Below are 23,100 nucleotides of genomic sequence, written 5' to 3' on the forward strand. Positions count from 1 at the left end.
ATGATACTTGTACTGTCCATAACTCTACCAATATTCTTGATTTTCTACATCCTCCACAAAACCCCAACTCGGGCAAAAACCACTCTACCACCGGGCCCGCCGCCTCTGCCGCTGATCGGAAACCTCCATCAGCTCGGCACGGCGGCCGACCCTCACATCTACCTCCACCAACTCTCCAAAAAATATGGCCCCATTATTCACATGAAACTAGGCTCAGTTCCTGTCCTTGTAATTTACTCAGCCAAATTAGCCAAACAAGTATTGAAAACTCAAGATTTGGCATTCTGCAGCAGACCAAAATTACTAGGAACGCAGAAACTATCCTACTACCGCTCCGACCTCGCATTCACACCGTACAACGAAGACTGGAGGGAGATGAAAAAGATAACTCACATTCATTTGGTAAGCAACAAAAGGATTCAATCTTTTCGCCCCATCCGCGAAGAGGAGATCTCTCGTATGATCACCAACATTTTATCTGCCTCTTCTTCCTCATTGAATCTGAGCGAGGTGGCGATGGCCGCCAGCAGCCGTATGGTGTGCAGGGTTGCTTTTGGTAAAAGATACGAGGAGGGCGGGCCGGGGATGAAGAGATTCTATCAGATTCTGAAAGGATTCGACAGCCTCACCACTTCTTTCTTTGTGTCTGATTACTTTCCTGCTTTGAGTTTCGTTGATAAGTTCAGTGGCAGAATGAATAGTGTGGATGCGGTGTGTAAGGTCATGGATTCGTTCTATCAAGAGCTCATCGATGAGCACCGCGAATCGAGGAGGATGGAAGAGGAGGAAGACATGCTTGCTGTGTTGATCAAGCTTAAAGAGGATCACTCTTCTTATAGTGCTCTCACTTGGGATAGCATCAAGGCCCTTCTAATGGTAACCTTAATTTATTAATTGCATCATTTTATAAATTTTGTTTTCATTAATTATCTCTAATTTTACTTTTTTCTTCTTTTGGTTTTTGGACTATAAAAAAATTTTAATTATGGAATAGAATATGATCATAGCTTCAGCAGAGACAGTTCCAGCTGCAACGATCTGGACAATGACAGCTCTGATGAAAGCACCAAAAGCACTGGAAAAGTTGCAAAAGGAAATGAGAAGTTTGGTAGGAGAAAAGGGGAGAGTAGAAGAAGATGATCTGCCAAAACTTCCATATCTAAAAGCAGTAATAAATGAGAGTTTGAGGTTATACCCACCGGCCCCGCTGCTTATACCAAGAGAAACGATGGATGTATGTCGTCTTGATGGCTATGAAATCGGCCCCAAAACAATGGTTTATGTCAACGCGTATGCTGTAGGTAGAGATCCCGAGTACTGGGAAAATCCAGATGAGTTCATTCCGGAGAGATTCTTGAATAGTAGTATTGACCCGAAGGGGCAAGATTTCGGGCTCATTCCATTTGGGTCGGGCAGAAGAATGTGCCCTGGCATGTCTATGGGATATTTGACAACTCAGCTTTTGGTTGCAAATTTAGTGTATAGTTTTGATTGGGAATTGCCTAGAGGAATTCATGCACAAGACTTGGATATAAATCCAACGAATGGAATCGCAGTGCATAGGAAAAATGCCCTTCTACTTGTGCCTAAGAGTTATGCTGCTTAGTGTGTGTGTGTGTGTGTGTGATCTTCTATTTTACAAATAGTATTAATAAAAGGGCAGCAGATTATCATGGTAAATGGTGGCATTAAGTTTATTACTACGATTCTACAATAATTACGAGAATAACATGAAAATATGATGAAAATAGTTGATCGAATATTCCAGCATTTCATCATTGAGTTAAAATTTTGAAAATAGGATGAAAATAGATCGTCTTTATTGGGCGAAGCTCATCATGTATTGTTATAGAAATCGTACCATTCAATGAAATGTTACTTAACACGTGATGGAGAGATTAATCAAGCTATAGTGAGATTCGAACGAAAAAGTGATTCGATATATATTTAAGTTAATCTTTTTTGTCTACGTTGGAAGTGTTGTTTAGCCGGTTTAGTTGCATGTAAATTTGAAGAGTAGGGTACTAGTGTTTGCGATTTGAGTGAACTACAAAAATAGTCTCTGGACTATGAGGTTATTTTATAATGGTTTCTGGACTTTAAAAATATTACCAGCAGTCCCTGGACTAAGGGTTAATATCAAAAATAGTCTTTTTGCAATGTTTCGAGACGAAAATGCCCTTTTGAGGGGTTTTGGAGGGTTTGGACAATTTGGTCTTTTTACACTTTTAACATTTTTAATCTGGTATTATTTCAGTTACGTACTAATATAATTTCGTATATTAATTTGAAAACAATCAAAATTACTAGAAAATTTCAACAATAATCCTATATAAATTTTTAGTCAACTTGATAATATTCTATCACAAGCAATTATAACAACCGAACAGAGGCTAAATAATATAGTTCTTATTTTTCCATCATGATTAATATTATTTTTTTTACTTCTTCAATTCAGTTGAATATTATATTAAATAACAAAAATTAATAGTTTTAATCAATATTTATGTGTCCATGAATTAATAGTTTTAATTAAAAAAAATTATTGATATTTAAAAATCAAAAATTTAAAATTTAATTTTATAAATTAAATCTAATATTGAAATAAAGAAACAAAGTGAAGGAAGACAAAGGGGAAGAAGAATGATAATTTTGAAATAATATCAGATTTAGTAAATAACTGAAATAATATCAGATTTAAAATGTTAAAAGTGTAAAAAGACCAAATTACCCAAACCCCCCATAACCCCTCAAAAGGGCATTTTCGTCTCAAAACAGTGCAAATGACCGTTTTTGATATTAACCCTTAGTCTAGGGACTGTTGGTGATATTTTTAAAGTCCAGGGACCATTTAATTATAAAGATACTCCAGTATTTTTGTCATTAATTATTTAAAATGAATTTGCATTATTAATATTCCAGGGACAAGCAGATTTTTTATTTGGAATAAACAACTCATTGGTTTTCTAGTTTTTACCCAATTACTCCCATTCCTATAAATATGATTATTATAAATTCATTTTTAGTAATCAGTAACAAAAAAAAACAATTTTAGTATAAATATATTTAACGGATATTGGTATTAAAACTAAAAATTTAGCCAAAGTTTGATATATTCGACAAACTTTAAAATTAGTTTAAAATATCACAAACTTTACATTTTATTTGTTATTTCTCACGGCAGGTCAATCACTATATCCGACTAACTTACACGTATTTTTTTTATCTTAAGGTATTTTAGACGAACTTTAAAATTTGGCCAAAATTTGTAGTTTTAATACCAATATCCGTTAAATATATTTATACTGAAGTTGTTTTTTTTTACTAATTACTAAAAATGAATTTATAATAATCATATTTTGTAGGAATGCGAGTGATTGGGTAAAAACTAGAAAACCAATGAGTTGTTTGTTCCTAATCAAAATCTGCTTGTCCCTGAAATATTAATAATGCAAATTCATTTTTAATAATTAATGACAAAAATAGTGGAGTATCTTTATAATTAAATATTGTATATTTGAATTTCAGAGAATGAATCGGTGAGGTGGGCCATGGGGAAACGGTGTTTGAATAATGAATAAAGCAAATTATGTTGAAAGGCTTATTGTTTGCGTTTTAACAACAGCATGGTGTGCTGTGAATTACTCCAAAGCAGAGTGCTCCCGCCCTCAGTGATAGTGGATAGTGAATTTATATTATTAAATTGATATATTTTTTTAAAAATAAAATGTATATATTTTTATGTGATAGATGAAAATAAAAAGTACATATATATATTTTTATGGTAGGAGGGAGTATAAAAAACTAAAAAAGTTATGGCTCGACTCAGTGGCCCATCACAGAAGGCCCAATAAAATAAGGTCTCATTCGACCTAGTTGCTAAATTGGTAGCTTTAAGCCCATGTTAGTTAAGAACTCGCTGCTAATTTTATGTTAGTATCATTTTAAAGTGACATTAAAATGTTTTATGGAGTATAGCTGGCGGACAGACATGGCATTCGTATGCTGGAGAACGGAGATAGCTTACCACTCCAATGTAAAGCAAAATTGTGATCTGTTTGTGGGCTTTGATTTAACTGTGAACGTCATGTGCATTAAGAAGGTAACTTTGATGTCGACTACTTATCACACTATGCATACACGTTTCATCGAGGCGTCCGCGTTCTAGATACCTCTCCGTCAGATATTAAAATCTGCCTTTGCATGATAGAGTTGGTGTCTCTTATTATCGTTAATTTTTGTTTTTTGAGAATTTTGGATTGTTACCGCTTTTACTTCCAAAAAAAATGTTATGCGTAACATAGTCTCAATTAAATTAAATATCATATTAGCAATCATGTTAATGAAATTCATGATCAAAAGATATGATAGTTTGCTTCGATATTAAATGCAAATCGTAGCCAAACCTAGAAATTCTGTTTTCTTATTGCTATAATAATATTATATTGAAATTAACAAATTGTCTCAGTTTATGAATATTGAACTTTTAAATTATTTTGTCCATAAATTTCAGTTGTCTTTCTATAAAATAAATAATGTTTTGGATCGATCAAGCAGACAACAAATTAGCAATGCAATTATACACAAGAAATAATGCTAAATAATACCAATAATTGAACCTGGTCGAATATTAGTAAATACTTTGGAGTTTGAACCCTACCTTTAGTACTTAGTAAATAAATTTATCGTTGGTTGTATTTGATATTGTAATTATTGAAATCGATTATTGTCCGGAAATATTAGGCCAACTCATTAATATTGGTATCGTAAAGATTATTTTATAATCGGTTCCAAGACGAGACTGTAATTTTGATTGTTACTCCATATACTACTGGATTTATTTGCGTATAGAGTATTCTTTACGGGTAATTTCTATTGTATATATATATATCAGAATATACGCCAAATTACGGGTACTAGATAAAAGGTTAAAATAATGCTAGCAAATGGAGTAGCAATTAAGAATGAGATAAATACATTTTCGAGGGATAGTATTCATAGCACCTCCGCCATAGTGGATGGCTTGATGCTTTAACGGCAACGACATTTTTTTCAAAAATAGGAGGTAATTGAGGTCAAACAAATCAGTCTTTGTCTAAAAGTAATAGATCTTACTTTCGGTGGGAAGTTAATTTGCATTAAAGAATCCTATTTTTATAATACAATTAGTGTTACAAAATTTTCAAGCAATTAACTTTAACAGTACGTTCATATTTATGAGGCGAGATGTAACGTGCATTGATCAAATCATTAAAAATGTGTACTACTCCATTTCTTTTCTTTTTTCCAACAATAATGTACTAGTAATTAATATAGAGGATATAACAAAAAATTAAGATATTAAATTTCTTATGGTATTAAATTAAGAATCATTAAACAATTTCAAGGGGCTAAGATGAAAATTTTCTGCAACCGACATATGCTAAATTCGATAGTTGAGACATCTTAACATATGTGATTTTTTTTCATGTATCAAACATGCTCACACTAATGAACATGGTGAGAGGCAAAACAGTTGAGAAACAGATCAATTGAACAACTAAAAAAGGGCAACAGGAGCTAGAAGAAGCTTGCAAAACCTATCCTGACGAGCTACCTCAAACAATAATGAGATAAAAGCAAAAAAAATAGCAAAAACAAGACAATTCAATCCAAGGCACACTGGGGCACGACACAACAATAATACCAACAAGACTACAACCTAAAAAAAAAGGATCCAAGCAGCAATCAACTGCACGAAGGATGGGGACGGCCACAAAATCTGTATGCGTGCAACGAGTCACGAGAAAGTGTACTACTCCGATCGAGGAATAGGGAAGTAGATCAAAGCGGTTAACCTAAATGATATATTTAATCTTTTGATAAAAATTACCAACTCATTTAATCTCTTTTATTTTATTCTTTTGTCTCTCCTACACTTATGTCTGTCGTTGAATGTAGAGACGGAGCCAACCACGGACACGACTCGGAGGTTACATGGATTTTTATTTTTTTTTGTATTTTTAATTATAATTGTAATTTTTTCCATCCAATTGTTAATAAATACAATAAATATTTAATTTGGCCCCCCTATTCTTTAAATCATAGCTCCACCCTAAACGCTTACATTAATGACGTGTACTGGTGATTAATCTGGTATTAATATATACTCGATTTTTGTTTTCGTCTTGATTTTTATTCAACGAGGTACAATACATGTCAAAGTAACTAGGGTTTGAGATTAGCAAGTATGCATGGCCACCTATGACCACAATTTAATTAACCAACCACAAATTAAATTATCCGCAAATGTAGCTCTAACTGTTCCATTCACTATTCATAACTTATTTCACTATAAATACACTGAAGCAATAATAACAACTAAATTTATTGATCACAACAATATTCATTCATATCACCATGAAAGTCTCACATGCAGGGCCAACACCACTCCTATGGCTGCCCTTCCTCCTCCTGCTCGCCGCCACAGCCGCGGCCAAAGTTCCAGCGATCGTCGTCTTTGGTGACTCGTCCGTAGACGCCGGGAACAACAACCAGATCCCGACGATCGCCCGGAGCAATTTCCTCCCCTACGGCCGTGACTTCTCGGGTGGAAAGGCCACCGGGAGGTTTTCGAACGGGCGAATCGCCACCGACTTCATATCGGAGGCGTTCGGGCTCCGACCGGCGGTGCCGGCCTACTTGGATCCAGCTTATAACATTTCTGATTTTGCTGTGGGGGTCACGTTTGCTTCTGCTGGCACTGGATATGATAATGCAACTTCTGATGTACTAGTAAGTCAATCTCATAACTTTCAAAAGTAGCGAATTAAATCATAAATTTTTTGATTAAAATTCACAATGATTTAATTTTATTGATCTTCAGGGAGTTATTCCTGCGTGGAGGGAGTTGGAATACTACAAAGACTACCAAAAGAGATTAAGAGCCTATCTTGGTGATGGGAAGGCCATATATACTATCTCTAATTCATTGTACATAATAAGTATGGGAACAAATGATTTTTTGGAAAACTATTTCGCCTTTAATTCGCAGCGACGGAGTCAATATTCGATCGATGCATATCAGCATTATCTCATTGGACTAGCCCGAAATTTCGTAGTTAACCTACATGGCCTTGGGGCCCGTAAAATCAGCATCGGGGGTCTTCCCCCGATGGGCTGCATGCCCTTAGAGAGGGCCCAAAACCTAGCAAATGGGAATGGATGCATGGAGACGTATAACGTAGTGGCCAGGAGCTTCAACGATAAACTCTACAATTTAACCAGAGTGTTAAATAGGGAAATACCTGGCCTCAAATTGGTCTTCTCCAATCCCTACTACGTTCTTCTACAATTAATCCAAAAGCCATCCTCTTATGGTAAGAGTTCTTAGTATTAATTACTCACATTTTATGATTATACCACATGATCGATCGGGCTTGTTCACTGTCCGATGTGTCCGTATACTTATATGCCTGTGGTTTTTGTACAGGGTTTCAAGAATCACAGAGGGCGTGTTGTGCCACGGGGATGTTCGAGATGGGGTATGCCTGCCAGCGCAGTCTCCTCACGTGCACTGATGCAAATACATACGTATTCTGGGACGCGTTCCACCCGTCTGAGCATACGAATAAATTGATCGCGGATCATGTTATCAAGACTGCCTTGTACAAGTTCCTTTGACATATGAGTATAGACAGAATCATATATTCATGTGTTTGTCGGGCTGTGTCTGAGTTATCTCTGACTGAAGAGAAATACAATTTTGCTACTTTTGTCGCTTCTGCAGATTACCTACAGGGCGATGCGTGTAAACATTATGAATTTATATATGCATATATAATGGATAAAGTTTATTACTTATAAATTACTGTATAATTGAATATTAAGAATTTAAATACATTCTCGCATCAAAATAAATAAAATAAGGAAAGACAGGCGATACTGTCGAAAGTCGAAACCAAATTAATGTTTTAAGTCTGAATATTTTAGTTCAACAAAATGATGTCTTTACTTATATGTTTGTTCATTTTAGCTGTAATCGCAATCGCTGCTAAAAAGTACTAATTCCAATTTCAGCAAATGACGAAATCCCTTTTGAACATTCACTCACCAACAAATAACACTACTCTGTTACATCAAAACTGTTTTTTAATTAAGCAGAAATCTTGTTTCTCTCAAAAGCTAAAAAGAATAGAACTAGAGCTCATCTTTGGTGGCAGTGTCATCTCCCATGAGTTCTTCGAGGGAGAACTCGTCTTCCTCGATTATCTCTCCGTCTTTGCCGTCCCACGGTAGGGTCTTCACGATCTCGGGGTCAACAGCCAATGGCAGAGTGCCCTTCCCGCCACGTCCGGCTTCTTTCACAAACTCTCTGAGAAAGCAAATGGGGTTTTACTTCGTTTGCAGTGAGGGATCAAATGAAGCGAGAAGAAAAGAGAAACAGAGAGAGGAGCTCACGATATCTGGTCACGCTCGAACGCACTCTTGAGTGGGGCGTAGGCTTTCTTCTTTAAGTTGAGTGCCACCAGTGCTGGATATCCGTAGCCCCCGACTCCAACGTGCTGCTCGAGATCCGCCTGCTTCCCAGCAGCGGCCCAGAGGAAACTGTAGCATTTTTGAAACTCAAGTCAATCATGTCAAAGATAGGGGTACAGAATGAGAATATGAGATTTTTAAGGAGCTTTTATCTTGCCTGTAAGGGCTCTTTCTGAACTTCTCTGCAACCGATAGCAGAATCTCGAGGTACTTGTTTCTACCCTCTGCCTTGGAGTCCAATATGTCAGGGAGGAAGGCTACAAAGCAGATGGCAGCTGAGCCACACTTCTCTTCCACAACATCCTATACGAATATACAACAGCATTACAGTGTCAGATGTAATACAACTTGACTGAATTGTCGTAGGAAAGTGAGATTGGGGGTCAGGGGAGGCGGGAAACCAGAAGGGGTGATGGATCATACTGGGCTAGTCAATTCAGTCACTTCGGGAGGGGCAGCATTTGCTTCCAGCTGCTCCAGAGCGAAAGATTCAATTGCTGATGCAGTTCTTGCACCTTCATATGGGAATGGGCTGTCTTTGTCAGCACCAAACACCATAATAGTGGGAAAACCTTGCACATTATACCTGCTCATCAAAGACTGGGAAGTCTGATTGGTTAGAAATGGGAAAAAACCTTCATCTTGTATCAATGGCAAGAAAGAAAGGATGGAGCTACAACATTTATATTACCAAGCAAAATATCTACTACTTATGAATACAGGAATATATACCTATGCATATATACATTAATGTCACTCTGCATAGCTCACACTTCTCAAGTTTTAGCACAATGGCACTTCCTAGTATAGTCTGAGAAGTAATACAGATCTCTAACGCATATGACAATGACATGAGGCATGATTCATACCGAACATTGCTAAAATTAGGCTTTGTGAAGTACATAAATGAACTTATGATCACTCATTAGAATAAAACACAGTAAGAACCAATGTGACCAGTGCTTAATGGCATGTGGCTTACCTTATCTGCATCACAGTCAACATGACCCAACTTCACCTGACCCTTGAGACTGTTAGCTGCCTTCTTCCACTCAGGAGCAAGCTTCTTGCAGTGACCACACCTTCACAACAGCAAATTGAATGACTATATGAAAAAACAAAATTTCATAATAGCTAACCATAAAATCACAATATCATTATATCAGAAGAAGTGCAAAGATTTCAATCCAATTAATAGTTCACCATCTTTGATTTCCTACTGTTCACAAAATCCATTTTCCCAGTCAAACTAAATTCGACCTCAATGGAACAATTCACATCTTTCAACTTTTGGCTGCAAGACTTGCAAATCTACACTCCTCCAGCCCTTCTTCATTCTCGACAACAGACATTTCCATGGTTGCACTTGCACTACAACCCAAACTATATTTACCAGATCACATAAGCTCAAGCCTGCTCTAATGGTGAACCAGTACTGCCTTAGATATCCTTATATGCTTCAACATAGCCAAACCCAGATTCCACTTCTTCTCCACCTGTCCCGTGGGTAATGCTCCACAGACCTCAAGAATATTTCTCCCATTTTCGTCCTAACCTCAATGATCCCCCACCCTGCCAAAAATATAATACTACTGGAAAACTTTGTCTCTCCAACACAACTACTCATTTACTACATCATTATACTACTATCGAATAGAAATGCGGGATGTAATTCAAACAAAATCACAGGTTTAACTCAAGGATTAACCCAAAAAAAAAAGATTAAAAAAAAAAAGATATAACAAGCACACAACTCACCAAGGAGCAAAGAACTCCACAACCCACAGTTCCTTGCTTTTGAGTACCAATTCATCAAAATTGCGAGAGTTCAGTTCTACAGATGCACTTGGTTCCGATTTCTGACTTGATCCTCCTCCCGATTTTCCATCCAGGCGTTCTTTCAGGAGTGCTTTGACCTTATGGAAATGAAGAGAGAAAAAAGAATCTAGTTATCCCTGCTCAACAATAATGACTCGGTGCCAAAACAGATATAGTGCAAAGTGCCTGACTAAGAAGTAAGAACCTTGTGCAACTTGACTTGTTACATATCTACATAGACTAAATGAATACCCAACAAAGTAGTATGCACTAATACATAAAAAAATCTTTTATCATAAGGATGATAAACAACTTTAAGTGCAGAAAGATATGACTGTAACTTTTTAAGGACCTAAAATCCATTTCAAACGATCCTTAAAACTTTATTGCCTGTCAAGATAGAAGGTGGTGATAAGCAAAGCACACGAACATAAATAAGATAACAATATAGAAAATGGAAAATGAGAAGCAACTTGCAAGTAATAAATTTAAAGCTTAAAAGAACCATAATTCACCTGTTGGAGTGTAAATTCGACAATAGGCTTGACATCTCTAGCTCCTTGATAATCTGCAGGGGGTTTCCCTGGTGCAAAGACCTTAATGGTAGGAAATCCTCTAATACCATATTCCTACATAACACAAGGACCAGAGATTCTTCAAAATAATGGACAAAGAAAGCCTTGTTTATGGGAGAAATAAATCACATGTCAGAATCCTATGTAGTGAAAGCTTTTCATGGAAATTTTTTTAAATGAATGATTAAAGAAGACTGAAGATCAGATATCAAGATTTATTATCTACTATATCCAGAGATGTACAGTAATAAGTAAGATACAGAAAGTCAAAGAGTGGATTAAACTTGTGTTAGCTATAGATCTAACGGCACAACGAATGAGCATCCTTGCAGCATATTTTCCATTCTTTAATGTCAAAAGACCATGCAATATTTCCAGAGTAGAATCTCTAGATGCTCCTAGTCCATAAAGTGACCAATCAATAGATTAACAGCAACTAAGAATGCAACATCTTGCGGAAAAAGCATTAACGCAATTGTATATCAAGTTGAAAGCAATGAAGTAGCAACAGCACAGTGGTAAATAATTCGTGATATTAAGCTCTATAAATAAATAAATGATACTCCATATGAATACCACCAAATTGTTCAACAAAAAGTTACCTGAGCTAGTGACTGGTGAGCATCAGCATCTAAAGCCGCCACAGTTGCCACACCTTTCAAGACAGTAGCCGCCTTCTCCCACGCAGGTGTCAGAGCTTTACAATGACCACACCATGGCGCGAAGAACTCTACCAAAACTATACCATTCGAATTGAGCACCTGTGCGACATAAATAAACAAAACTTCAGAAATACTACGCCGTCGACTAAGACTCAATAAGAAAAGATTGAGCAGTCACGCCAAATTTTATCAAATTTTTGTCTCATCCGGCTACGAATTTACAAATTCAAGGCAAATCCACCTCCTCAGTGTAATTGAAAACTAATCACGCACTCACATCATGGAATATAGGCTAAAGAAGCAGGTACAATGTTAACCAAATCACTTTCACCAAAACAAACAAGTAAAATGAGCTAAAATTAGTCTTCAATAACATTACACCATAAAACTCTGAGAATCTTCAGAAACGGAGAAACGGAAGCAAATTCGCGTACCTTGGACTTGAAATTGTTAGGGTTTAGCTGTACAACGGGGGAGGAAGGTCCGTACAGAGCATATACGCCGAGATTTCCAACCAATGAGAGAAGGAGTAGTGCGATCAGCGGTGATTTCTCCATTTTTGGACCTTTTTTCTCTTTCGAAGTGGCTTAGTATTATTTGCTGAGAACAAATCACCAGCTACTGCTGGTGCTACGTAGCTCCGGCCAATGGAAGCGATCCACGTCATCTTGATTATATTCATTTTGTTTTCGTTCAATAATGTCCTTTCAAACTATCTAAAATTATGTTTTTAAATTTTTTTAATTTATTTTTATGATATAATCTCGTAAAACTTATCTTTCCCTAAATTTTTATATATACTACTTATGCCTCAAGGTATAAAACATAAAACATCTTAGATGAAATCCATCCGACTCTTTTCAAAATTAATGTCTTGCTTTTCTAGTTCATTCTTCATTAATAAAACTCGTATATTATTTACATTATCACAATTTGCAACACTTACCACTACTTTCATATCCATATTAATTAATTTCACTTTATTTTATTTCAAGCTACATATATATAGTAGTAGTATTATTAATGACAATAAAAATATAAAGTGTTGATTTAAAAAACTAGCTTTAGTAGAATCTATGATTCTATGGCTTCCGTTACCATCCTATATGCACATATTAAATAAATATACATTTGCTTTTTCTAGGATTATAAATTTGTCAATTTTTCGGTTAAATAGAACCAACAAAATAAAAATTAATTTACCAAATAATAAAAGAATACTAAGTACGAAATTTGCGCGCATTAACCATTTGATTAACTCTTTCCTTTTCCGTCCAGCTCACAGCCCAAAAAGATTAAGAGAAAGAGAGATATTTATTATAAAATAAAAAAAAATAAAAAATAAAAAAAAACACATCTGCACAAGTCTTCAAAAAAAAATTCATAGTAATACTCTGGATGAGAGTTTAAGAAATACGATCCTCCCAAAAAAGATTAAGAAAAAAAAACAAAGAAAACTGACAATAAAAATAGAACCATCTGAGTCTTCAAAATAAAATTTCATAGTAACAGTATGTGAGAGTTTAAGAAAAAACATCAGCCAAAAATAGACCATCACTGAGAGGGTGATGGCGGGGTTACTGGCGACAGAGCGTCAGTCAGACTCGCCGTGATGAACCTCGGATGAGGCCTTCGACGAGTGTGGGAGCGAATCAGACTGGTCGAGTGACTCCCCAGGGCTCTTGGTGTCTGAGTTCTGATGATGCTTGTTGTTAGCAGTTGCTTCCTTTTTGATCCAGTCACTCAACTTGGATGATTTGGTTGGGGAGATGTCGGCTATGGGCAGCGATATACTCTGATATGGGGCCGGAGACAAGTAAGTGAAGGCCGGAGGAGGGACACTGAGGCTGTACGCGTAGTTGTGCCCGTCCATGGGGTGGTCAAATCGGCAGGTAGGGCCATATTTGCAAAGTCCATACATGCTATAATATGAACACACGGGCTGGCCCTGCATTTAAACAGATGTCGAACCATCACAATCACGAACCAACAAAACCTAGTAACGTATATATAATGAGAAACTTACAGGTCTTAGAGGAAGACCGAGTGGACCGAGAGAAGTTGAAACTAATTGCGTGAGCTTTTCTCTGGGATGGTGATATTTGCACTCTGATCCGTATTTACAATTACCGTGTTCCATGAAATATCGGCATTCCGGTTGATCTGGTCTTTCCGGGAGATACGAGACAGATAGATGCCCGCTCGGTACTGGTCCAGTTAGGACACTAGTGACAGACAACGGATTGGCGTTTCCCTAGCAATCGGAAAATGGAATGCATAATAAGATGATCCCGAAATAATTAACCAAAAATGCTTTCAACGAAAATGGCATACCATGTACGTGTTCCATCCTTGCGACTGAGGTATAAATAAGGGCATGTAGCTATGTGGAACTTGGAGAGAGCTAGCAAAATAAGTTGCCTTTGATAAGGATGCAGCTGAAACACTTTCAGATGATGCACCAAGTGAAGAAACACTTGCAGAGCCGCCTGAACCATAGACGGGTCCTGCTACAGGTAAGACATTTGCAGCAGCTAATGTAGGCTGGGGATGATGGAACTTGCAAGCATATCCATATTTACATAATCCTGTACGCATATAAAAAGGACAGGGCCTTGCGTCCTGTACATCACAGCCAATTCAATGAGGTCTATCAAAATTAATGCCCGTGGCTAAATGGAACAACCGGATTATAGAAGATATAGCACCTGACGCATTGGTAAGCCCAACATATTCAACACGAAATCAGCTTGTCGATCCTTCGGATGATGATATCTACAGGTTGACCCATACTTACAGGTGCCTGTCTTTATATAGTGCTGAAAGACGACATAATCAATCAAAATCAGTACAAACGATCAAACATTTCTCTTCACATATCGCAACCTCATTTAAAGCATGAACAGAAACTAAAAAGTCATTGAAACCTAATCAGCCCATATCAGGAAATACTTCAACACCATTTGATCGACATGTGGCCAACAAACAGAGTTACTTAAACGATTCGTGCAGGAAATGCAAAACATGCCAACAAGCAGAGTTCATTAATGAACTTAAATAATGAAATACATTAAGGGGTTGTTCGGTTTGCAAGATTTGATCTAGGGATTAAATATGTATTGTGTTTGATTCATGAGATTGAATCTCACAACTTAATCCTAGATGGATAATCATGTGATAATTAGTCATAGCCACCCCTCCAACTAAAATAATCTCGCAACTTAATCCTAGATGGATTCTCATAGGATAATTAGGCATGGCAACCGAACGACACCAAATAAGAATACCCAGCAAATTTAATACTCGCCTAAACAACAAGCCAATTACCACAAGTAAAGGCAAAAAATGCATCTGAACTGAATTTACTTCACAGCTCAATATCGTACATCAGTGTTGCTGCTAAGTGTATTCGAGCTAGGAACTAATGGCTCGTTTTCTTAAAGCAAAACGATAAGTGATATTCGGGGAACACCCATTCTATAAATATATAAGCTTCCATCCACTATGCAATAAAAGTACATAAAACTGAAAGCAAGAATATAACCAAAATAGGTTGAAAAGTAATAGAATCCAACAGAAGAATTACCCCACAATCTGGCTGTCCAACCCTTTCGGGAAGTTCATTGCTCGTTTTAACACCATAAACCTAGAACAAAGAACAACAGGAAAGAATCTGATCAGAATGAAAAGTAGCCAAAACAACAAATGCAAAACAGAGAAATGCAAAAAAAGGCATGATATATTTCTATATGTAGATATGTATGTACTTGTCCTGCATTAGAGGGATGATTAAAACGGCAATCGCTCCCATAGCCACAAGACCCCGTCCGCAAATAGTATATGCAATCGGGTTCACCCGGACGATCCGGGTAGGATCCTAGCTCATCACCAGCTCCCCCATTTTCACCACTCTCTTCTACCTTAAGCCGTCTCATTGCCTCTGCCGAAATGAACTAGTTAAGCATTAAAACCAAAATACACAAGCGAGCTTAGAGCTAAGATGATACTCAAAATTCAAGCTCTGTTAACAACAAAAAAACTGATGTAGAAGGAAAAAAATAATGATTCAATCAAACCCCATTATCAAAAAACACCGATCATCAAACAATACGAGAGATCAACCGAAAATCAACATTAATAAAGCGGAAAATAGAAACAAAACCAAAGATTGAATCGAAAAAATCAGCTCTGATCAAAATTCGCACCTTCAACTCTGTCGGAGGTTGAGCCATTCCTCGAAAATTTCCGATTTCCCGGCATCGATTTCTCGAGAATTTTTTACCGACACTGTGCTGAATTTGTGGTTTGGAATTACGATTTTGATTTTGATTTTGATTTCGATTTTAAATTAGCAGCTCCACTGAATGCACATGCGTGTGATTATGATCAAAATTCAGAAATCACGCCAACTTTTAATGGCGAATAAATTAGGCGAAGAATAAAAAAAACTAATATGAGTCGGATTCGATCATCACTCGCTTAAAAATTATTCGATTTCTCTCTCTCTAGCACAGAGGCTTCAGATCTTCGAAAAAGTCCCTAAAACTGGACTGCGTATCCTTGTGAAAGATTTTCCTGCACTCGTGTACGAATGTGTTAAATTTAATTCACCAAATAATTCTTGTATACAAGAACAAAATGTACTCGTGGCATGTGGCGATAAGACATATTTGCCCCTGGAAGTGTATAAATATTCTAATTTCTCTTAATTTCTTTCTTTGTACATATTCACTTTATAACCGAACAAATGGTAGGTTTATGTAGTAAGGTGGTACTAAAAAGGACAAAATTTGGTTACAAAAGTCCCCCTATGAAATTTTAGTAATAATGTTAAAATTATTTCTGAATTGGCCTACTAAAATAATCAAAACTCAGATATATCCGACTTTTAGAGTTTTGTTGGAAAATGTTGTTGAGCATATTTCTAAACCTAATTAGCTTGGTATGAATTACTAAATCTAATAAACGATTATGAACTTAGTAATTTTGCTATTAACTCACGTACTTCATGTCAGGCTTAGCAAATATGTAGACCTAGCATTTTTGGTATGGTTCCAGACAATCATATCTTACTTAGACATGCACAAAGCACACTTCAAGTTTGATATACAAGATATGAAATAATATCATATCAAGCATATTAATCGTGCATTTGTTATACGCATGGTACAAACTTATAGCATTAAAATTTATAATCATGATATAAATTCAGTCAATTCATATCAAACTTGTAGACCATTGGGTGCCCATCATATGATCGATCTGCACGTGCATATTTGGTAAATCTCGATACGAATTTGTCGAATCCGAACTATGATTACAAAACAAAAGCTACAGAAGGATCAATGTACTAAAAGTCAAATCTATACTAAGAGAGTTAGATGGAAAGTCAATATTGCCCTTTTTGGAGGGAAAATATAAAGCTATTTTGTTTATCATTTTGGTAATTTTGAGAAATGACAACCATTGGATAGAAAATTGATCCAATTAAATGATAGCTTCCCAATCAAGATTTGGAACAATAATAATAGTATGTATTTTTAAAATTAAATTTATTTTAATTCAATAACTAATTTATTAAATATTTTTTATAATCCTTTAGATATTAAAATTATCGTATGCAATATTAAAACTAAATTTATTATTTATATTTAATATTAAAGCTAATATAAATATATTTACATTTAAATTTAGTTTACATAATTACGGAATAAGATGAAATTATATAATATAAAATTAAATTTGGCTTACTATAAAGTTTGTATTGCTTCTTAATATAAATAGTAGTGTAAATTGTCACATTATTCAAAACAACCAAGATGCATAAAATATTATCGTTATTTTAAGTGACAATTTACTTTTTGTATGTATATGTGGCGGGAAGTAAGAAATTTATTCTTTCTAATATTAAAAATTCATTTAGTCTTTGGCCATGTATATCAAGTTATGCCATGGTCTGAAGTTAAACGGAAAAAATAATAATCAACTAAAGTGTGATTATTGGATAATACAAATTTTTTAACTTGACTTCTCTAAGAAGTTTTAAATTTTTATGATTTAAATTATTCATATTTTAATGTGGATATGTTTAATATTCCTGAAAATTTTCAATTGATTTTTTTTAATTAAGCTATTAAATTTGAATTTACCTTTTATTTCGATTAATGACTACCATAGCACTATCAATAAATATTTTTACTCACGCATATTTTCTTATTCTAATTAAGTCATATTCTTTGAACATAGTTACACATCTTCTTTTTGTCATTAATTTTTATTGTTTTTACTCCATTTAAATTATAAATTAAAATTGTATTGTATAGATATTTCATTCATTAGGGAGTAGTAAATTCGTCATTTAGAGTTAGACAAGATAAATACATTTCTATTTTTTTAAATCTTCACACTAATTAGAATTTATATTTTCTATATATTTATTATATTGTGTATTCATTATTTGAAACTATTATGTCCTGCATAGCACAGATGTCAATACTAGTACAACAAATCTACTTAAAATATGTATGGAGATAGAGCCCTCTTTCAATCATTGACTTGGTAATAAAGAGATTTTCCGTTTAAGCAATGAAAAGTATATTCCTTTAGTCATGTGTTTATACTCATTTTGCACGGTTAGGACATAAAATCATAAAATTGTACAGACATTTTTTTATACTCCCTGGTTTTTATTCCAGGAGTAATTAACATATTTATGGTGTTTCCAGGCGTGCTTGTAATGTTTTTTCTTAAGAAATGCATTAGCTCATGAAAATATTTGTCTTTTTATATTTTCAGATACTAGTAGACAAAGAAATTAGCATGCTATGTGGGGGAGTTTTCTGTCATTTCGAACATCATAGTTTATACTAGTATTACAAGAGGCATGGTTCTAGGAAATAGGAATTGGGCGAAATATACATAGAATTTACTAAATTTGTATTTTATCTAACTGTGAAAAATCGTCGCCGTTGAACGGGGAAAAAGTAGTAGCGTGGGCTAGAAGCAGGAAGCTGTCAGCCGTTGATCAAATCGGTTCCTTGGATCTTCTCTGATGGGCCCACATATTGGAATTTGTTCTGCTTTTTGAATAAAGGATTCCGACCGCGGTGCATGTAATAAGGAAATAGGCGTGGGAATGAAAAAAAGATACACATATTCTCACATACTAATGTAATGTACTGTAATGTAGTGGAGCATATGAATTTTTATTCTTAATAATTTTGGTATGGTGAACCATTTTAGGATAACCAATTACCTATGATGCTAAAAATATGTTACAATTGCTTTACTAGATAATGGAAATTAAGTGGTACTGGTATTGATAACGTATATTCGTAAAGAGACTCGAATTTTGTCATATTACCTAATGTTATTAGTATAAATATTATTTTCATCCTTTCAAAATAGATAATAATTATATTTTGATCCATTAAAATACAATTTTTTTAAAATTTTTTCTTTAATGAAATGAGTCACATTCTCAATTAATAATTTTTTAATTATTTTTGCTCGATGGAAAACTGTCAACGGCACCTCCAATTGTGTGGAGTACAAATATGTAAATTTTGACAGAAGTAAAAGAAAGAATACAATGTAGTATTAGGAGAATTAGCAAATTCGAGGTCATTTTACTGAAACTTTCAAAAACCAAAACAAGACAATAGTACTATATGGCGTGAACAAAATAAGACAATTTAGGGGCCGTTTGATAGCTATATTTCGCCTAGATAAGAGATTAATCTGAGTTTATTTGTGTGTTTGGTAGTTATGTTACCAAACATAGTAGCCCGTGTTTTATTTCCGGCCCGCACAAAGCCCACTGAAAATCTTATGTTTTAGTCATATTTGTAACTACCCAAAATCCTATGTTATTTATCATGGAAGCCTAGTTAAGTTAGCAAAATACAATTTTACCCATCAAAATTTCTAACCCATCAATTTTACTTAGTTGTTGTATTGAAGGACGTCATTTTCCTATTAAATCATATTAAGAATTTTGTTGATGTCAATTTGTTGTTCTAATTATATTACTTTGTTATTTTATTTACATTATATTATATTATAATATTCTCATTATATTACTTTATGTTCTCGTTATATTACTTTACATTAAATCATATTATATTCTCATTATATTACTTTATTTACATTATATTATATTATACTTATAATTACGTAATACTTGAAGGCAATTACTTTTGTTTTAAACATAACGCTTTAAACTTAAAAAAATTGAACATATAAAATTTGATACTTAATAAAATATTTTCATATAGAATTTGTCCAAAATAATAATTGATTATTCATAAAATTTGTCCAAAATTATTAATGCTCACAAAAATAGAATACCAAAATAAATATAAGTTTTTTGATATAAAGATGCTAATTTTTGTAAAGAGTTTAGCTTGAAAAGATGTTAATTTTAAACAAAACGATTTTATAGGAATTATTAGGGCAAAATGATGATAGTTTAGTAATTAACTTAAACTAATGAGGATAATTTTGACAATCATAATTTTAATCCTTACTTGTGACTTATTGTACCAAACACTACAATAAGATAACTCACAATTATCTTAATCTACCAAACACCCAATATATGTAAATTAACTAATCGAAACTATGATTACTATCATAATGGTATCATGTCTAGTCTAAACATGACATAGCTACCAAACAAGCCCTTAGAGTACTAGTTTGTTCACTGGTGATGAAAAAAAATAGTACGGAGTACTACTCTAGGAGTCCACAATATTCACTATCGTAATTTTACCATCACATATATTTTTACATCATCACTAAGAGTCCACTCACAAAACCTTACATAAACATTCCTTGCTTTGCAGTATACATGGGTCTTATATATTTATATCTGAATAAATTAAATATTAATAAAATAACAAATTTGCTTTAAAAATCACATGCAAACTAACCATAATAATTTGAAACTGAATATTTTATCTTATACATTAACTGCTCTATCAATAGACAGATTCACACGCACATCAATACACCAACTTATACTCCCCTCGTCCCAATAAATATGAAACGTTTATTTTTCGGCACAAGATTTTATGTAGTGTTGTTTTGTGAGTTAAAGAAGAGAGTTAAGTAAGAGAGAAAGAAAAGTGGAGATAAAGTTATTTCTATTTTAAGAAACGTTTCATTTTTAATGGGACAACCTAAAAAGGAAAACGTTTCATTTCTAGTGGGACAGAGGGAGTATTACTTTAGTGACTAAATATTTTATTTGGGGTTGGCACAAGTTTAACGCATAATCGATAAAATAAGAAAGAAAGAAAAAAGTGAAATAACTAATATTATTGGATGATGAAACCCATAATAATAAAGTGTAAGAGGATGAGCAAATATTTGTACAAATAGATATTGACTATTTCTAAGGTTGAATGAAAAACGAATTACTAAGACTTTCTATGGGATAGAGAAAATATAAATCAATACAATTAGAGGGATACGATCAATTGATAACTATCTTTAAAATTGATAACCGACAACTATGTCAACAACCTACATTACAGATGTCAACAGAAGACATACATATGTCAACTGACAGCAATGAGCTTAGACATCTTTGACAGAGATCTCGAGTTCGACCCCTCTTAGCAACAAAAATATAGTGGAAATTTATTTCCACTAGGTTTAGAAGAGGGGAGTCTTGACCCACTCAGTCAATTCACAATTTTTGCGTGTGTGAATTAGTCAAGCGGTAGAGGTAGAAAGGTTAATGTCTGAGATCAGTGGTGGACCTACAATGGGGCATGGGGGTCCCATAGAGACCCCAACTTTCATAACTATTACTATACATACACTATTAGTTACGGCGTGTGTGAGCTGGTCAAGCGGTAGAGAAGTTAATGTCTGAGACCAATGGCGGACCTACAATGGGGCATGGGGGTCTCCATGGAACCCCCAACTTTCGTAACTATTACTATACATATATATACTATTAGTTTTATGAATATAATTTTCCATCAGCGCAAGTGGCTGACTCCATGGACTTCGTTCGGAGAGGTCCAAGTTTGAAACCTCCTCAGACGTACTTATGCTTAGTTTGTCCTTTCGTTTTCACATGCCCAAAGTGGTGTTTTAGTGATCTTTACCAATACACAAGCTTCTTGCAATAAAAATCTCCTTATTTATCATTCCATTAAAATGAAAACAACATCATCTCTATTTTATTCTCTCTTACTTTATCATTTTTTTTATTTAACTTAAAAAATGTCACTTATATAAAAATTTTGGAGAATACTTCTCATTTTAGCAAACATACACAAGCTTTTAGTATTAACTTACACTCACTTTACTTTTTTGTTTCGCACATAATTTGCACAAACAAAAAATCTCCTTATTTAGTACTCTCCATTAAAATGGAAGTATAATCATCTCTATATTTTTTCCTCTCTTTATCATTTTTTACTTAACTAAAAAAATATAACACTATACAAAATCTCGTGCAAAAAAACAAGTGTTTCACATTTAGTGGGACAGAGAGAGTTATTGTCACCAACCTTTTATTATTCGTACTCATTATTCATCTATCTCGTAACCTCCTGCTACCCGTATACAACTACTTACGGTGAGGATAAATATCGAAAAAATTCTATTACTGTTAATAGTAAATTGTACCCTCCAGAGTTGAAATCTTGCGTCCGCCACTATCTGAGACTGAGACCAGAGTTTTTGCGTGTGTGAGTTGGTCAAGCGGCAAGTGGTTAATGTTTGAGACCAAAGGCTTCAGGTTCGAGTCCACCGTTGCGCGACCTTTCAAATTTTAAAATTTATAAACCCATAAAAAAACAAATGTCTTCATAATACTCACTTCGTCTCACTTTAGGAGTCTCATTTGAGTTCGGCACGAGTTTATTTATCCATAAAAAAAACTAATGTCTTCGTAATACTCCCTTCGTCCCACTTTGAGAGTCTCATTTGAGTTCGGCACTAGTTTATTTACCCCTAAAATAAACACATGTCTTCATAATACTCCCTTCGTCCCACTTTAGGAGTGTCATTTGAGTTGGACACGAGTTTTAGGAAATGTAAAGGAAAGTTGTTGAAAAAAGATAGTGGAATGCGAGTCATACTTTTATATAGTACTCCCTCCGTCCCATAAAAGTTGAGACAAAACTTTTGGGCACGGAGATTAAGAATTTATATTAAATAAATAGGAGAGATGAAAAAAGCAGGAAAAATAAGAGAGAGTAAAGTAAATGATGGAATAAAATAAGAGCGATTAGATGTTTTGTCTTTAATTAAAAAAGGAAATGACTCAACTTTGTTGGGACGGACTAAAATGGAATACGACTCAACTTTTATGGGACGGAGGAGTACAAAATGTGAATGGGAAAAAGTTAATGGAATATGAGACTACTTTTATATATTACTCTGTTTTATAATAAAATGAGAGTGACCTTATTGAAATGCATGTTCTATTATAATTTGATATAAAATATTTAAACCAAGACTCTTAAATTGAAATATCCATAAATAGCAAACTGATCCTAGCAGTA

At 34.5% G+C, this 23,100-nt stretch overlaps 4 protein-coding genes across 4 annotated transcripts; 2 read left to right on the forward strand and 2 right to left on the reverse strand.

The window, feature by feature from the left end:
- LOC125196919 (6,7,8-trihydroxycoumarin synthase-like) lies at nt 1–1,680 on the forward strand. Its single transcript, XM_048095583.1, has 2 exons — nt 1–876; nt 995–1,680. Exons 1-2 carry the CDS (start codon nt 1–3, stop codon nt 1,604–1,606), a joined length of 1,488 nt encoding a protein of 495 aa, XP_047951540.1. The 3' UTR covers nt 1,607–1,680.
- A 4,700-nt stretch (nt 1,681–6,380) lies between these two features.
- Nucleotides 6,381–7,846, forward strand: LOC125196163 (GDSL esterase/lipase At2g04570-like). The gene is made up of 3 exons (XM_048094560.1): nt 6,381–6,774; nt 6,866–7,358; nt 7,472–7,846. Exons 1-3 carry the CDS (start codon nt 6,400–6,402, stop codon nt 7,660–7,662), a joined length of 1,059 nt encoding a protein of 352 aa, XP_047950517.1. The 5' UTR covers nt 6,381–6,399; the 3' UTR covers nt 7,663–7,846.
- A 184-nt stretch (nt 7,847–8,030) lies between these two features.
- On the reverse strand, nt 8,031–12,163 carry LOC125196162 (protein disulfide isomerase-like 2-3). Its single transcript, XM_048094559.1, has 9 exons — nt 12,007–12,163; nt 11,513–11,671; nt 10,851–10,964; nt 10,276–10,433; nt 9,500–9,599; nt 8,941–9,117; nt 8,675–8,820; nt 8,440–8,586; nt 8,031–8,353 (listed from the first exon to the last, which is right to left on the reverse strand). The coding sequence occupies exons 1-9, from the start codon at nt 12,127–12,129 to the stop codon at nt 8,179–8,181; spliced, it is 1,299 nt and encodes a 432-aa protein (XP_047950516.1). The 5' UTR covers nt 12,130–12,163; the 3' UTR covers nt 8,031–8,178.
- Nucleotides 12,164–12,940: 777 nt separating this feature from the next.
- Nucleotides 12,941–16,152, reverse strand: LOC125192944 (zinc finger CCCH domain-containing protein 66-like). Its single transcript, XM_048090624.1, has 7 exons — nt 15,778–16,152; nt 15,340–15,512; nt 15,159–15,218; nt 14,281–14,391; nt 13,907–14,194; nt 13,599–13,826; nt 12,941–13,520 (listed from the first exon to the last, which is right to left on the reverse strand). The coding sequence occupies exons 1-7, from the start codon at nt 15,830–15,832 to the stop codon at nt 13,167–13,169; spliced, it is 1,269 nt and encodes a 422-aa protein (XP_047946581.1). The 5' UTR covers nt 15,833–16,152; the 3' UTR covers nt 12,941–13,166.
- Between the last annotated feature and the right edge of the window lie 6,948 nt (nt 16,153–23,100).

Source organism: Salvia hispanica, chromosome 6 (assembly GCF_023119035.1).
Source record: "Salvia hispanica cultivar TCC Black 2014 chromosome 6, UniMelb_Shisp_WGS_1.0, whole genome shotgun sequence".
Taxonomy (NCBI): Eukaryota; Viridiplantae; Streptophyta; class Magnoliopsida; order Lamiales; family Lamiaceae; genus Salvia; species Salvia hispanica.